Source organism: Aotus nancymaae, unplaced genomic scaffold (genome assembly GCF_030222135.1).
Source record: "Aotus nancymaae isolate 86718 unplaced genomic scaffold, 86718_ANA_hifiasm-v0.15.2.pri h1tg000067l, whole genome shotgun sequence".
In the NCBI taxonomy this organism is placed as follows: Eukaryota; Metazoa; Chordata; class Mammalia; order Primates; family Aotidae; genus Aotus; species Aotus nancymaae.
The window spans coordinates 17,855,874-17,870,937 of NW_026988482.1; the positions used below are offsets into that span (position 1 = coordinate 17,855,874).

The window sequence follows — 15,064 nt, forward strand, 5'->3', positions numbered from 1 at the left end:
AATCAAAGACCTTGACCTTGAGGCCAAGCCAAGTATCATCTTCAGTATGAGTATTTCCCCAATGACCCAAGAGTTCAGTGACTTAGTCTCTCATCTTCTATCATTTTTATGGTCTCTATCTACTTAGCACACATCCCATATATATTTTCTATTTAAGGATATAGTCTATCTTCCCAATTAGATTTTAAATCTTATGAAAACACAAGTCCTAGGCCAGGTGCAGTGGCTCACACCTGTAATCCCAGCACTTTGGGAGGCTGAGGTGGGCGGATCATGAGGTCAGGAGTTCTAGACCAGCCTGGCCAACATGGTGAAACCCCATCTCTACTAAAAATAGAGTGAGCAGAGATCATGCCATTGCACTCCAGCCTGGGTGATAGAGCAAGACTCTGTCTCAAAAAAAATTTTAAAAAGAAAACAGAAGTCCTATTTTATTTCCATATTTATATTCAATTCCTAAACTAATACTAGAAGCTTACTCTCCCCACCCCCCTCTATACATACATATATATATATATATTCCTTTGCTGAGGCTGGAGTGCAGTGGCATGATCATAGCTCACTGCAGCTTCAGACTCCTGGGCTCAAGCAATCCTCCCACTTCCACCTCTTGAGTAGATGGGACTACAGGTATACACTACCACCCTTGGCTAATTTTTGTGGAGACAGAGTCTCTCTCTCTACAGGTATACACTACCACCCTTGGCTAATTTTTGTGGAGACAGAGTCTCTCTCTGTTGCCCAGGCTGGTCTTCAACTCCTAGGCTCAAGCAATCCTCTCACCTTGGCTTCCCAAAGTGCTGGGATTACAGGAGTGAGCCACCATGCCCAGCCATAACAAGTAATTAGTAGTTTCTAATGATGGTTAGGTTTTTTGCTTTGATATCGTCACCATGATCATAAAAGATCTGGGGTACTCTTTAAACCTAATTTAGGTTGCAATTAAATAATGAAGCTGTTAAAATATGAGAGAACACTTCCATCAAATTTAATCCTAGTATATGTTACATTAATGTATCTGTGTATACATTTACCAGCATATACACAGAATCATAATTATACATGGTTGTTGCTCTATGTTGATGTACTATGGTTCAGTTTTCAAAGGCAAATGTTATAGTGCATTCCAGGACACCCGTGTTCACAGGAGCAGTTCCTTGAAACTATATTTGGATGTGCAAGCTATTAAAAGCTTCTTGTACTGAGTGACCTTTCAGGCAGAATGTAGATTGAATGCTCATACTACTGCTGCCTGTTGCTGAGTGGAAGACAGCAGAAAATTTGGATTCAAACATTTATTGGTTTTTGTTTTGCTTTGTTTTATTTCCTTTTGCCTTAAGAAGATGAACAGTGAAACCACAACCCTGATATCCTTGAAGGAGGCAATGAAAAGGTTGCTGAAGGGTATAGTAAGGGAGCAAGCATGGGTCTGCTATTCTGGGAAGATGGGCAAGAGAAGAATGAAAAATAGAAATGAACAAAGAACTACAGAAATTCTCATTAGAATTCTGTCTCTATGGCTGGGCACGGTGGCTCACGCCTGTAATCCTAGCACTTTGGGAGGCTGAGGTGGGCAGACCACAAGGTCAAGAGATCAAGACCATCCTGGCCAACATGGTAAAATCCTGTCTCTACCAAAAATACAAAAATTAGCTGGGCATGGTGGTGGGTGCCTGTAGTTCCAGCTACTTGGGAGGCTGAGGCAGGAGAATTGCTTGAACCCGGGAGGTGGAGGTTGCAGTGAGCCAAGATCGTGCCACTGCACTCTAGCCTGGTGACAGAGCAAGACTCCGTCTAAAAAAAAAAAAATGCCAGCCTCAATGGCTCACACCTGTAATCCCAGCACTTTGGGAGGCTGAGGCAGGCAGATCACCTGAGGTCAGGAGTTTGAGACCAGCCTGACCAACATGGAGAAACCCCATCTCTACTGAAAATACAAAATTAGCCAGGCTTGGTGGTGCATGCCTGTAATCCCAGCTACGCGGGAAGCTGAGGCAGGAGAATCACTTGAACCCGAGAGGCGGAGGTTACAGTGAGCCAAAATTGCACCATTGCACTCCAGCCTGGCAGCAAGACTGAAACTTGTCTCAAAAAGAAGAATTATGTCTCTATCACAGTGGTTTAAGTTTTCCGGGCCCAAATCTATGTAAATTAATAATAAAGAAAAGTCTGCTCCCAGGTGCTGTAACTCCATTCAACGTATGCATGTGCTAAATCTTAGATTTACAAACATAAGTAAAACGTGGTTTCTGCCCTCAAGGAGCTCACAACCTGTAGGAAAGAGAAAAGTTTCAAAGATATTTACAATTGAATGTGATTGACCTTACAATGGTGATGCTCCTAAAGGACTATAGAACATGAAGGGAGGATCAATTTTGCCTTTGACACTAGAAAAAGGAACTCTTCATATAGTGTCATTTAAGCTGGATCTTTTTCTTTTTGAGATGGAGTCTCGCTCTTGTTGCCCAGGCTGGAGTGCAATAGCGTGATCTCAGCTCACTGCAACCTCCGCCTCCCAGGTTCAATCGATTCTCCCGAGTAGCTGGAATTACAGGCATGCACCACCTGGCCAATTTTTGTATTTTTAGTAGAGATGGGGTTTCTTCATGTTAGTCAGGTTGGTCTCAAACCCTCAGGTTATCTGCCTGCCTCGACCTCCCAAAGCTGGGATTACAGGCGTGAGCCACCGCACTCAGCTTAAGCTGGATCTTAAAGTACAAGTAGGAGCTTATGAGGCAGAAAAATATGGGAAGGAATTCTAGGCTGAGGAAACAGAGCATATAAGCCATATGTAAGCTTGGAATTGCATAATGTACTCAGGTAGTAACTAGATGTCTCATGTAATTGATGACTAGGATGGGTGAGGGACCGGCAGAAGACAGGAGCAAAGGGTAAGGGCCCTTGTGTTTCCTGCTGAGGAGATCCAGTTTGGCTCTAAGTATATCACTGGGCAAGTCAGGATGGCATAAACCATTTATAATCAGTTGAGTTACAGGATCAGAATTGTGATTTAGAAGAATGTGTCTGGAGGATGGATTGGAAATTGAAAACATGGGTCCAGTTAGGCTACTGTAATCTTAGGTCCTAGTGAAAGATGATGAGAAACTCATTTAGTGGAGATGGAGAGGCAGGAATGGGTTAGAGAGACATAAAAGGGGAAGAAAAAACAGTTGAGAATTATTCTGAGATTTCTAGTTCAAGCAGCTGGATAGATGGTGAGGTCATTAATGGAACTAAGGAACTAGCAGTAAAACAAATAAACAACAACAAAAAAAAAACAGGCTGCGTTCAGATTTGCATGTTGGTTTAGATTTATTTGGACTGGCCAGGGACTGTCCTTTGGTGAGAGGATTCCAAAGAACTGCTGCAATTGTAAAATTTTATACTGATTGACAAGCTAGAGTTCATCTCTGAGGTTCAAGCCACAGATGACTTATAAGCAATATACTCTTAAAGGTCTGAAAGTTAATACAAATGGTATACCAAATGACTTTTTTTTTTTTTTTTTGAGACGGAGTCTTGCTGGCTGGAGTGCAGTGGCACGATCTCGGCTCACTGCAACCTCTGCCTCCCAGGTTCAAGCAATTCTCCTGCCTGAGTAGCTGGGACTACAGGCACGCGCCACCACGCCTAGCTAATTTTTGTATTTTTAGTAGAGACAGGGTTTCACCATGTTGGCCGGGATGGTCTCGATCTCTTGACCTTGTGATTCACCCACCTCAGCCTCCCAAAGTGCTGGGATTACAGGCATGAGCCACTGCACCTGGCTGACTTTTTTTTTTTGACACAGGGTCTCACTGTGTTGCCCAAGCTGAATGCAGTGGCATGATCACAGCTCACTGCAGCCTTGACCTCCTGGGCTCAAGTAATTCTCTTACCTCAGCCTCCCCAGTAGCTGGGACCACAAGTGCACATACCACCACACTAGGCTAATTTTTAAATTTTTTGTAGAGATGATGTCTCACTGTGTTGCCCAAGCTGGTCTCAAACTCCTGGACTGAAGTGATTCACCCACCTGAGAGTCCCAAAATGCTAGGATTATAGGTGTAAGCCACGGCACCCAGCTCAAATAACATGGGTTTGACTTGTAGACAGAAGTAGCTGGCATATGAGGTCACACAGGCTTATATTCCTACGAAGTGAACATTTTATAGTGAGTCTTGTCTATGTGTAAAGCAGTGACAACATTCCTTCATAGTAATTTCTGAAGATGGGGGTGGTATTAGTAGGTTAAGCTTAGGAGAGTTGAGGTTTGGTAGCTCCATCTTGATGGAGATGCACAAAACACAGTTGAAAATACAGGTCTAGGCCAGGTGCTGTGACTCACGCCTGTAATCCCAGCACTTTGGGAGGCCAAGGCAGGCGGATCACCTGAGATCGGGAGTTTGAGACAAGCCTGGCCAACATGGAGAAATCCCATCTCTATTAAAAATACAAAAATCAGCCATGTGTGGTGGTGGGCACCTGTAATCCCAGCTACTCAGGAGACTGAGGCAAGAGAATTTCTTGAACCCAGGAGATAGAGGTTGCAGTGAGCCGAGATCACACCACTGCACCCCAGCCTGGGAGATACAGTGAAACTCTGTCTTAAAAGAAAAAAAAGGAAAAGAAAAGAAAAAAGAAAATACAGGTCTAAAGCTTAGAAGAAACCTAATACCTGAAGGTGAATTAGCCTTGGGAGAAATTCAGGACCAAGAATAAAAGATGATCAAGAATAGAATGCTGGGCAACCGCAAAGGTATTCAGGTCACTGGGGACATGGAAACTCAGAGAACTAGCATGTGTGTTTACACATCACTGCCTTCATAAAGACAACGTAGGTGGCTTAGGCAAGTGAGTTGTGTTGCTACAGTCTTTGTGGTTAATTAGACATAATTCTGGTGCCACAGCACCCTCTGATGATCACAGCTGTTCAGAGCTACTCGAATCCCCATTTTGGGTTACAGAATTCAGCATCTCATTCACATCAAAGATGTCAATCATACAAGAAATCTTTTATTACAGTGTAAGACCTTTGCTGGGTATTGGGGGACAGGCATAAAGGTATCTAAGAAATAGTCTCTACTGGGCATGGCAGCTCATGCCTGTAACCCCAGCACTTTGGGAGGCCGAGGCAGGCAGATCGCCTGAGGTTGGGAGTTCAAGACCAGCCTGACCAACATGGTGAAACCTGGTCTCTACCAAAAATACAAAAATTAGCTGAGCGTGGAGGTGGGCGCCTGTAATCCCAGCTACTTGGGAGGCTGAGGCAGGAGAATCGCTTGAACCTGGGAGATGGAGGTTGCAGTAAGCTGAGATTGTGCTACTGCACTCCAGCCTGGGCAACAAGAGCGAAACTCCATCTCAGATGAGCGAGACTCATCTTTATTAAATAAATAAATAAATAGTCTCTGATTCCTTCCCTCCAAGAACTTACAGTTTAGTTCATGAAAGGCTAACCCTAATAGTAAAGCAGGAGGTGGGGAGATGGGTTCACAGAGGCGGTCCTTGTGAGCGAGAAGTAGGAAGGCAAGGAGATCTCAAGGTAAATGGGGATTCAAAAAGGCAGTGGATTTGAGCTGATCCTGGAAGAAAGGATAAGAGTTGGACAATTAGAATGGGGTAGAAAAAGTCACCTTATTATATACTGGTCTCAGCACTAGCTAACTTTATGACATTAGGTCTCAGTCTTCTTGAGACTCAATTTCTTTAATAGTAAAATGGTAAAAAGGACTGCTTTACTTTTTATGACTGTTGTGAAATGCTTACATAAAATATTCTTAAAAGTATAAAGAATAGTCAGGAGGCTGAGGCAGGAGAATTGCTTGAACCCAGGAGGCGGAGGTTGCGGTGAGCCGAGATTGCGCCATTGCACTCCAGCCTGGGTATCAAGAGCGAAACTCCGTCTCAAAAAAAAAAAAAAAAAAAAAAGTATAAAGAATAGTCCAGGGATGGTGCCTCATGCCTGTAATCCCAGTACTTTGGGGAGGCCAAGTCAGGTGGATCGCTGGAGCCCAGGTGTTTGAGACCAGCCAAACATAGTAATATCCGATCTCTACAAAAAATATTTTTAAAAAATTAGCCAGGTGTGGTGGCACATAACTGTAGTCCCAGCTACTCAGGAGGCTGAGGTGGGAGGATCACTTGAGCCTGGGAGGTAGTGATTTTGCCACTGCACTCCAGTTTGGGTGACAGAGTGAGACTCTGTGTTAGAAAATAAATACATACATACATACATACATACATAAAGTATAAGGTATAATACAAGACATAGCAGGCAATTCAGGTAATTAGACAATTCAAAAGTTTGCAATATATGGAATGAAAGGACAAGGATGATGGCTAGAGTGAACAGCAAATGGGACCATTTGTTGAAACTTTCAAATTCAAATAGCTACCCATTTTCCTTTCATAGTTTAAAGTAAAAGTCAAAAAAAAGCTATCCAAATTTGGTAGTGGTTGTAAATAACGTATTAGAGCCTTAGCTTAAAGCAAAACCTTAGTTTTGTCCTGTAACCTATTTGATTCTGTTATCCTACAGAGTAGACCACAAACTCCAAGCGTTAGAAGCACAGTTCAAAGAACTAGACTTCACCAAGGATAACCTGATGCAGAAATTTCAACATCATAGGAAGACTCTGGCAAGCCAAGCAGCTCAAGATGAGATGTGGACAGCAGTTCTGGCACTCAAGTGAGTATCTGTTGAGAAATCAATGGAATTCTGTGACTTTGTGAGAGCTTCCAGTGGTCATTCCAAAACTGAATTTTTTAGTATGTTTCCAACAGCAGACTATAAAGCAACTACATTTTCATAGGTTCATTTATTTTTCAAAAAAGATTAGTTTGAGCACCTCTTCATATGCCAGGCACTGTAGCAGATATCTCATCACAGAGTCTCTTGCTTGCCAAAGCCTTATTTGCATTATTTCTTTTCTTTTTTTTTTTTTTGAGACAGAGTCTTGCTTTGTTCCCCAGGCTGGAATGCAGTGGCGCAATCTTGGCTCACTGCAACTTCCACCTCCTGGGTTCAAGTGATTCTCCTACCTCAGCCTCCCAAGTAGCTGCAATTACAAGCATGCATCACCATACACAGCTAATTTTTGTATTTTTAGTGGACATGGGGTTTTACTATGTTGGCCAGGCTGATCTCAAACTCCTGACCTAAGGTGATCCACCAACCTTGACCTCCCAAAGTGCTGGGATTTACAGGAGTGAGCCACTGTGCCCAGCCTATCTGCATTAATTCTAAAGTAAGTATTGGCTGGGCATGATGGCTCATGCCTTTAATCCTGGCACTCTGGGAAACTGAGGTGACAGGATTACTTGAGCTCAGAAGTTTGAGCACAGCCTGGGCAACAAAGTGAGACCCCTATCTCTTAAAAAAAATGGTAAGTATTTGAATTTGAATTCTAAGGTAAATATTTTCTAAATTACAACAGATGGTTCTCCTACTGGGTTAATATTGAATTATTCTAAAAGAATTTATTTTTTCTTTCTACATAAAATATTTGACTGCTTAAGAAGCTCTCCATATTTTTTGTAGGTTCACTTCAATGGAATTGAATATTGTATACAGCTATGTCATTGAAGTACTTATCCGCTTGCATACTCGTGTGCTTGAGAAGCTGCCAGATCTGGTGAGAGGTCTTCCAACCTTAGCCTCTGTCCTCAGACGAAAAGTTAAGAACAAGCGCATTAGAGTTGTATGGGAGTCCATTCTGGAGGAGTGTGGACTGCAAGAAGGAGACATCGCAGCACTTTGTACCTTCTTTATTGCACATGGTAACAAGGCAGAACACTATGCTGCTAAAGTGAGACAGATGTACATCAGGGACATCACGTTTCTCATTACTAACATGGTAAAGAATCAGTCTCTGCTGGACAGTTTGCTGAGGGCTGTGCAGGTAATTGAGAAGGGGAAAGCAGTTAAGACCCCTGAAGAGCAAAAGTCATCCCTCAAAGAGTTGATACCATCCGTCAAAAACTAATCTATCATCCTATGACCCAGTAATTCCACCTCTAGTAATTTATCTTGCAAATGGCAAAAATATACACAATTTATTATAGTCTTATTTTTATAGCAAAGAGAGGATGTTAAATAAATTATGACAAATTAACACAATAGATAATTTCTTTGTAGCCCTATAAAAGAATGAAGAAGCTCTTTGTGTAATGATATGAAGTTATCACCAAATGTAGTGTTCTTTTCAAATATTTATTTCCAATATATATTGCTAAGTGGTGCAAAACCAAATATATACATGTGTGTGTGTGCATGTGTGTGTGTGTGCGTGTGTGTGTGTGTGTGTGTGTGTGTGTATATATATATAAAGCATATGAGTTTATATATCCATAAACTTCTTCTGCAGAGATAGACAAGAAAGTGATAATATTAATTGTCAGGAAAGAAAACTAAGAGGCTAGGGGTTCAAAGATAAGAGGAAGTCTTTTCACTGCTAATCCATTTTGCACATTTTAATTTTGAACCATGTGAATATATTACATATTTAAAAAATAAACAAGGCTGGGCATGGTGGCTCAAGCCTGTAATCCAAGCACTTTGGGAGGCCAAGGTAGGAGGATCACTTGAGCTCAGGAGTTTGAGACCAGCCTGGGCAACATAGTGATAGCAATAGGAGGCAGGTAAATTCCTAGGTAGACAGGGATGGGTCCCTGGTGAAATTCAACCTTCAACCAAGGACAGTCTAAAGCCTGAAAACCAAGCTATGAGTTCCAGATAAATCCATGAACCCGACTGAGAGCTCCCATTCTTGTTTGGCACTCTCTCCTGATTGGTCCTTCTCCTTCACCTATTTTACACATAACTTCCCTTCCCCGATTGGTCCTCTACACTATTGTGCCTATTACTGAATGGTGCTTTTTCAAGTATACCCACAGACCAATCAGCATTCACTTCCCCATTTCTAGCCCATAACAACCTATAGACTCAGGCTCGTGGCCAGCAACCCACCTTCAGACCCTCTCTCACCGTCAAGAGCCTTCCTATCGCTCAATAAAATCTACTCTGCCTTACTCACTCTCCAGTGTCCACGTACCTCATTTTTGTCAGTCGTGGGACAAGAACTCAGAACTCATTGAACTATAAGAGTAAAAGAGCTGTAACAATAGTGAGACCTTGTCTCTATTTTCATAAATTAAAACAAAAACACCTAAAATATACATCATGAGGTACTATAAAATATATGTTGATGTGTATTTGTTCTCTAATGAAGTACCATAGTTATTTATACTGGAAAGGAAATTCTTACATCTTGACCATTTATTTATAATATTTACTGAATACCAAATGCCATGTACTAGGTGCTGTGGCTAACAGAAACATTAAAAATGTGTGAATCCTGCCCTCAAGGTAAGGATTAAGTGCCAATGCTTTATGTGGGAGGTACAAATTCAGGACAGCCAGAGTGAAGAAAGTTGGAAGGAAGTTAGGTAGAGAAGGATTTGAAGTAATACATGGTGATGTGTTACCTTGCTGGCCCCTCCTTGAAAATGAGCCACAAGAGACACATCAGTTGTTCAGCAGGTACCCTCACTCAGTCTTGTCTGTTTCCACACTGGAGAAACCATCCTTGGAAGGAAGAAGAAAAGGGAATTTAAGTATCGTGCTCACTCAGTCCACTGGTTTCAATTGGCACAAGTTACTCCATGGGGAGTGACCCTTCCCATAATTCCAGCATGTATCATCCAGACCCTCCCAGCAGGCACTGAGAAGCCAGCTCCTGCATTGTTCCTAAGTGGCAGGAGAAGCCAGAGACTCCAGAAATGCAACTGGTAAGCCCCACACAGAGCAGGTGATTTTGGGTACAGAAAGCAAACAAGGCCAAGGAAATCCGAGGAAGTACATGAAATATATCCCTTATACAAGACATAAGCACCTGAAGATTGAAATCAAAATATAGAAGTTAAATAGTAAAACTGCAATAAAAATCATTATCACTAGGCAATATATGATTAGGGGAATTTAGAAAAGGGGCATCACTGGGTGGTGGGGCAAATACTCTCTGGAGGAAGTGCATTAAATTGATGTTTGAAGTAGGCACAGCCACAAAGCAACCCATTTAGGATGAACTGGGAAAGCAATGTAATGAAAGCAAGCATTTGGATGACAGAAAACAAAGCATAGCTGCATGTTTAAAAGAATAATGGGAGATTCTGGCTGGACGCAGTGGCTCATGCCTATAATCCCAGCACTTTGGGAGGCTGAGGCAGGCGGATCACCTGAGGTCGGGAGTTCAAGACCAGCCTGACCAACATGGAGAAACCTTGTCTCTACTAAAAATACAAAATTAGCCAGGCGTGGTGGTGCATACCTGTAATCCTAGCTACTCAGGAGGCTGAGGCAGGAGAATTGCTTGAACCCAGGAGGCGGAGGTTGTGGTAAGCTGAGATCGTGCCATTGCACTCCGGCCTGGGCAACAAGAGCGAAACTCCATCTCAAAAAAAAAAAAAAAAAAGAAAAATGGAAGACTCCATGGGAAAAGCAGGTTGTGGGCATATTAGGAACCCTGAAGTCTGGGTGCAGTGGCTTACACCTGTACTCCCAGCACTTTGGGAGGCCAAGGTGGGTGGATCATCTGAGGTAAGGAATTTAAGACCAGCATGGCAAACATAGTGAAACCCCATCTCTACTAAAAATACAAAAATTTGCCAGGTGTGGTATTACAAAGCATGTGGTATTACAGGGCATGCGCCTGTAATTGCAGCAGTAGGAGGCTGAGGCATGAAAATTGCTCGAACCCAGAAGGTGGAGGATGCAGTGAGCTGAGATCACACCACTGCACTCCAGCCTGGATGACAAAAATGAGACTCGGTCTCAAACAAACAAACAAACAAACAAACAAACAAACAAACAAAATAAGCCTGAAATTCCAAGCTAAGGGATTGATACTTAAGACAACTGGATGACAGTCCCAGGTTTCCTTTTTTTTTGAGACAGGGTCTTGCTCTGTTGCCCAGGCTGGAGTGCAGTGGCACCACCACCGCTCACTGCAGCCTTGACCTCCTAGGCTCAAGTGATCCTCCTACCTCAGACACCAGAGTAGCTGAGAGTACAAGTGTGAGCCACCACACCCAGTTAATTATTTTATTTTTTGTAGAGACAAGGTCTCATTATGTTGCTCAGGCTGGACTCAAACTCCTGGGCTCAAGTCATCTTCCCACCTTGGCCTCCTAAAGTGCTGGGATTATAGGTGTGAGCTATCACAGATAACAGGCTTCTGAATCCACATCGAAATAAAAGCTCCCAAAGATTTCTACCAAGGACCCATGTCTCCTTGTTTTTCTCAACCTGGAAACCACTCCTCTAACCCAACCTGAATGCTCTCAGCAATCTCAGAAGAACTTAAAGGCGGTTTTCATGCCCAGTGATTTTCTTTTCTCTTTCTTCATACTAATTTAATATTCTCTCAAAAAAATGCAGTTCTGGAGCTGGGTGCAGTGTTACAAGCCTCTAGATCCAGCTACTCCAGAGGCTGAGGTGAAAGACTCCCTCAGCCTGGACAAAATAGTAAGATCCTACTTCTTTTATTTATTTATTTTTTGAGACGAAAGTTTTGCTCTGTCCCCTAGGCTGGAGTGCAATGGCATAATCTCGGCTCACTGCAGCCTCTGCCTCCCAGGTTTAAGCCATTCTCCTGCCTCAGCCTCCTGAGTAGCTGGGATTGCAGGCGCTTGCCACCACGCCTGGCTAATTTTTATATTTTTAGTAGGGATGGGGAGTGAGGTTTCACCATGTTGGCTAGGCTGGTCTCGAACTCCTGACTTCAAGCTATCACCTGCCTCAGCCTCCCAAAGTGCTGGGATTACAGTAGGCGTGAACCACCGTGCCTGGCCTTTTTTTTTTTTTACACTTGATCTTAGGCAAAAGGCTGAGAAGCGATGGCCTTTTTTTTTTTTTTTGAAATAAGTCTCACCTTTTTTTTTTTTTGAGACGAGTCTCACTTTATCCCCCAGGCAGGAGTGCAGCAGGGCGATCTTGGCTCACTCCTACCTCCGCCTCCTGGGTTTAAATGATGTGAGACCCCAATTCTAAAACAAAAGGAAAAAAAAACCTCAGGCCCCAGCAGCCCAACTCTAAAACAAAACATGAAAACCTTAGGCGAGGGTCTTAAGTATAGGGATCACATTCCTTATGTATTTCCCCTCATTTTCATGGCCAAATTCCGCTTTTTTCTTAGAACTCAATCCGTAGAATCAGTTACCAATTCAAAAGGTTAATGCCAAGACATAAAAACGTACTTCGACATGTATAAAATGTGAAATTCTATTCTTGTTAACCTCCCTTGTACCTTTGTAGAATTTTGATTGTTGAAACTTAATAAACTATATATTACATAAATGATGCCCGTGAATAACATCTAAGCTCTAGGACTGAGACAGCTTTGATGTTTGTTGCTCAAGCCAAACGGCCTGAGGCCCTTAGAAGGGAAGGCAATTCTTTTTTTTTTTGAGTCTCGCTCTGTCGCCCAGGCTACAGTGCAATGGCGCGATCTCAGGTCACTGCAACCTCCATACAAGCGATTCTCCTGCGTTAGCCTCTTGAGTAGCTGGGACTACTGGCGCAAGCCACCACGCCCAGTTAATCTTTGTATTTTTAGTAGAGACGGTGTTTCACCATGTTGGCCAGGATGGTCTCGATCTCTTGACCTCCTAATCCGCCCGCCTTGGCCTCCCAAACTGCTGAGACTACAAGCGTGCACCACCGCACCCAGCCGGGAAGGCAATTCTGAAATAACCTACTCTGGGCTGCAGACTTTAAGTGGCTGGGCCATACGGAAGGAAGTATAAGTGTCTCTTAAATTGTCCCAGGTTTGTGAATTCTCTGACAATATTTCTTGGAGATGCTGCTTTAAGAATTTTGGAAAGAGACCTAAGGTGCTTCGTTACAAATCAATAGAATTAAAAAGGTACTCACAAGGGTACTGAGGGAAGAATTAGAAAAACAGTTTGGCTATTTTTTTTTTTAAGACGGAGTCTCGCTCTTGTCGCTCAGGCTGGATGGAGTACAGTGGCGTGATCTCGGCTGGCTGCAACCTTCGCCTCCAGGGGTTCAAGCGATTTTCGTGCCTCAGCCTCCCAAGTAGCTGGAACTACAGGTGCACACCACCACACCCGGCTAATTTTTGTATTTTTAGTAGAGACTGGGTTTCGTCATGTTGGTCAGGCTGGTCTCGAACTCCTGACCTCAGGTGATGCACCTTGTTTGGCTGTTGAATTTGGCTTGAGGTTTCCCATTTTCTACCCAGAAACCAAGAAACCAGGGGTGTCTGAAGCCTCCGGGAGCAGAAATCTCAGGGAAAGGTCGGGCCCCACCCCGGCTGCACTAGGAGGAGCTGCGAAGCTAAGGCGGGAGCGTCTCCGGGCTGGGAGGACGGGCGGGGCGGGCGGCCGGCAGACACCGGAAGTCCCGCCCAGGGAGCGTCGCCCTCGGGCATTTCTCTGAGTGTGAAGTATTATTTTGGCGGGCGGTTGTGACGTCACGAGCCCATGTCCGGTGGCTGCTGCTCTACTGCAGCTAATTGGGTCTTTGGCTGAGTAACAGGGTCAGGGGCGCGGAGCTCTGGGAAAGTGCGCAAGGCGCCCGAAAGCTGAACGCTGGAGTCACTCGTCGCCCCCGCAGCTGCAGTCACTCGTCGCCCCCGCAGCTGCAGTAAAGTGGAAGTCCTGCTGCAGCCGGAGCCCGGGGTTTCTCCTGGAGCCGCGTCCTGGGGCCGGGCTGCCCCGAGCTGAGCGGAGCATCCTCACCAGGTGAGGGGAGGAGGGGACTTGGCGCGTTCCACTCGCTGCACCCGGAGCTGCAGCCAGCGGTGTTCAGGCCTCGGAGCAGCCAGGCTCCTCTGACGAAAACCTGCATTTATTTGCTCGCCGGACGTTTGCCCTAAAAATGGACAAAGACACAGCCCTCCAGGGTATTCTTGTTTGCCGGACCCACAGAGCGCCTTTTTGCTTCAAGACGTATTTGATGTTCCTGTTCTCTGCATTCTGATACGCTGTTGGGCATAATATTGGAACACAAAACTGTGCATTTGCTCTCTGTGGTTGGCCGAAAATAGGATTCTTTTTCTTGCAGGTGTCGTTAATAGACTTTATTAACATATAAAAATGGCTGTACCCAAAGCCGCCGTCCCTTCGCTGTCTGAGTGCCAATGCGGGATCTGCATGGAAATCCTCTTCGAGCCCGTCACCCTCCCGTGTAACCACACGCTCTGTAAACCGTGCTTCCAGTCGACTGTCGAAAAGGCAAGCTTATGCTGTCCCTTCTGTCGTCGCCGCGTATCTTCGTGGACTCGGTACCACACCCGAAGAAATTCCCTTGTCAACATGGAACTGTGGACGGTAATTCAAAAACACTATGCAAGGGAGTGCAAGCTTAGAGCCGCTGGGCAAGAATCAGAGGAAGTCGGTGAGTAAACCCCGGCGTGTTTATTGGCTAAAAACCGCAAATCATTAAAAAAGTGAATCGTCACTTCTCCATTTAAAAAGTAAAAACACAAAAAAACCCGACTAGTATTTGTCTAAATAGTTCTCAGAGGTTTGGGGGTTTATGGGCCCCCAAATGTCGATGGATTAAAGTCAAGGGCAAGATTTTGACCATTGTCACAACCCCTACGTTGTCTTCGATTGGTGTTTGTTGTGTTAAAAATTAAAGAATTGCCCGTTTAGATCCTTTTTTTTTGAGTCAGGGTCTCGCTCTGTCGCCCACGTTGGAGTGCAGTGAAGTGATCTGGGGTCCCTGCAACCTCTGCCTGCAGAGTAGCTGGGATTAACAGGCGCGCACCATCGTGCCCCGGTAATTTTTGTATTTTAGTAGAGACAGAGTTTCACCATGTTAGGCAAGCTGGTCTCGAACTCCTGACCTCAAAGTGATCCGCCCGCATTGACCTCCCAAAGTGGTAGAATTACAGGACTGAGCCACTGCACCCGGCCTCTGATTTACTTATGTATATACATCTCCATTCATTTAATTTTTTATTCTCCTAATCATGCAACTAGCCTAAAATCGCCTTTTATCACTACACCCAGTGGACTCGGGAGCCTCAAACTGGAACCCTTGACTCTAGCAGCT

General features: G+C 44.2%; 2 protein-coding genes and 1 long non-coding RNA gene across 6 annotated transcripts in view; 2 read left to right on the forward strand and 1 right to left on the reverse strand.

Moving 5' to 3' along the window:
• Nucleotides 1-1,216: 1,216 nt before the first annotated feature.
• On the forward strand, nt 1,217-8,157 carry LOC135270812 (single-pass membrane and coiled-coil domain-containing protein 1). The gene is made up of 3 exons (XM_064366965.1): nt 1,217-1,393; nt 6,521-6,670; nt 7,523-8,157. Exons 1-3 carry the CDS (start codon nt 1,344-1,346, stop codon nt 7,965-7,967), a joined length of 645 nt encoding a protein of 214 aa, XP_064223035.1. The 5' UTR covers nt 1,217-1,343; the 3' UTR covers nt 7,968-8,157.
• Nucleotides 3,666-13,286, reverse strand: LOC135270813 (uncharacterized). Of its 3 annotated transcripts, XR_010338963.1 has the most exons (5): nt 12,914-13,286; nt 11,913-12,027; nt 9,469-9,568; nt 7,589-7,712; nt 3,666-5,564 (listed from the first exon to the last, which is right to left on the reverse strand). It is a non-coding gene; the product is annotated as an uncharacterized LOC135270813 (long non-coding RNA). The 3 variants fall into 3 exon arrangements; XR_010338961.1 differs by having other exon boundaries at nt 7,589-9,568; XR_010338962.1 differs by lacking the exon at nt 11,913-12,027 and having other exon boundaries at nt 7,589-9,568.
• A 201-nt stretch (nt 13,287-13,487) lies between these two features.
• RNF168 (ring finger protein 168) overlaps nt 13,488-15,064 on the forward strand; it is a 39,162-nt gene continuing 37,585 nt past the window's right edge. The window contains exon 1 of one of the 2 annotated variants that reach the window (XM_064366967.1): nt 13,488-14,401. In XM_064366967.1, coding sequence (XP_064223037.1) covers nt 14,101-14,401 — 301 coding nt within the window. In that variant the 5' untranslated portion in view covers nt 13,488-14,100. The remainder of the gene's footprint in view (nt 14,402-15,064) is intronic. The other variant, XM_012470699.3, reaches the window with a different exon arrangement.

Coding starts and splice junctions, on each gene's coding strand:
- LOC135270812 (XM_064366965.1), top strand. CDS start 1,344: ATGAACAGTGAAACCACAACCCTGATATCCTTGAAGGAGGCAATGAAA. Junction 1,394..6,520: donor TTGAAGGAGGCAATGAAAAG/GTTGCTGAAGGG, acceptor GTTATCCTACAG/AGTAGACCACAAACTCCAAG. Junction 6,671..7,522: donor ACAGCAGTTCTGGCACTCAA/GTGAGTATCTGT, acceptor TATTTTTTGTAG/GTTCACTTCAATGGAATTGA.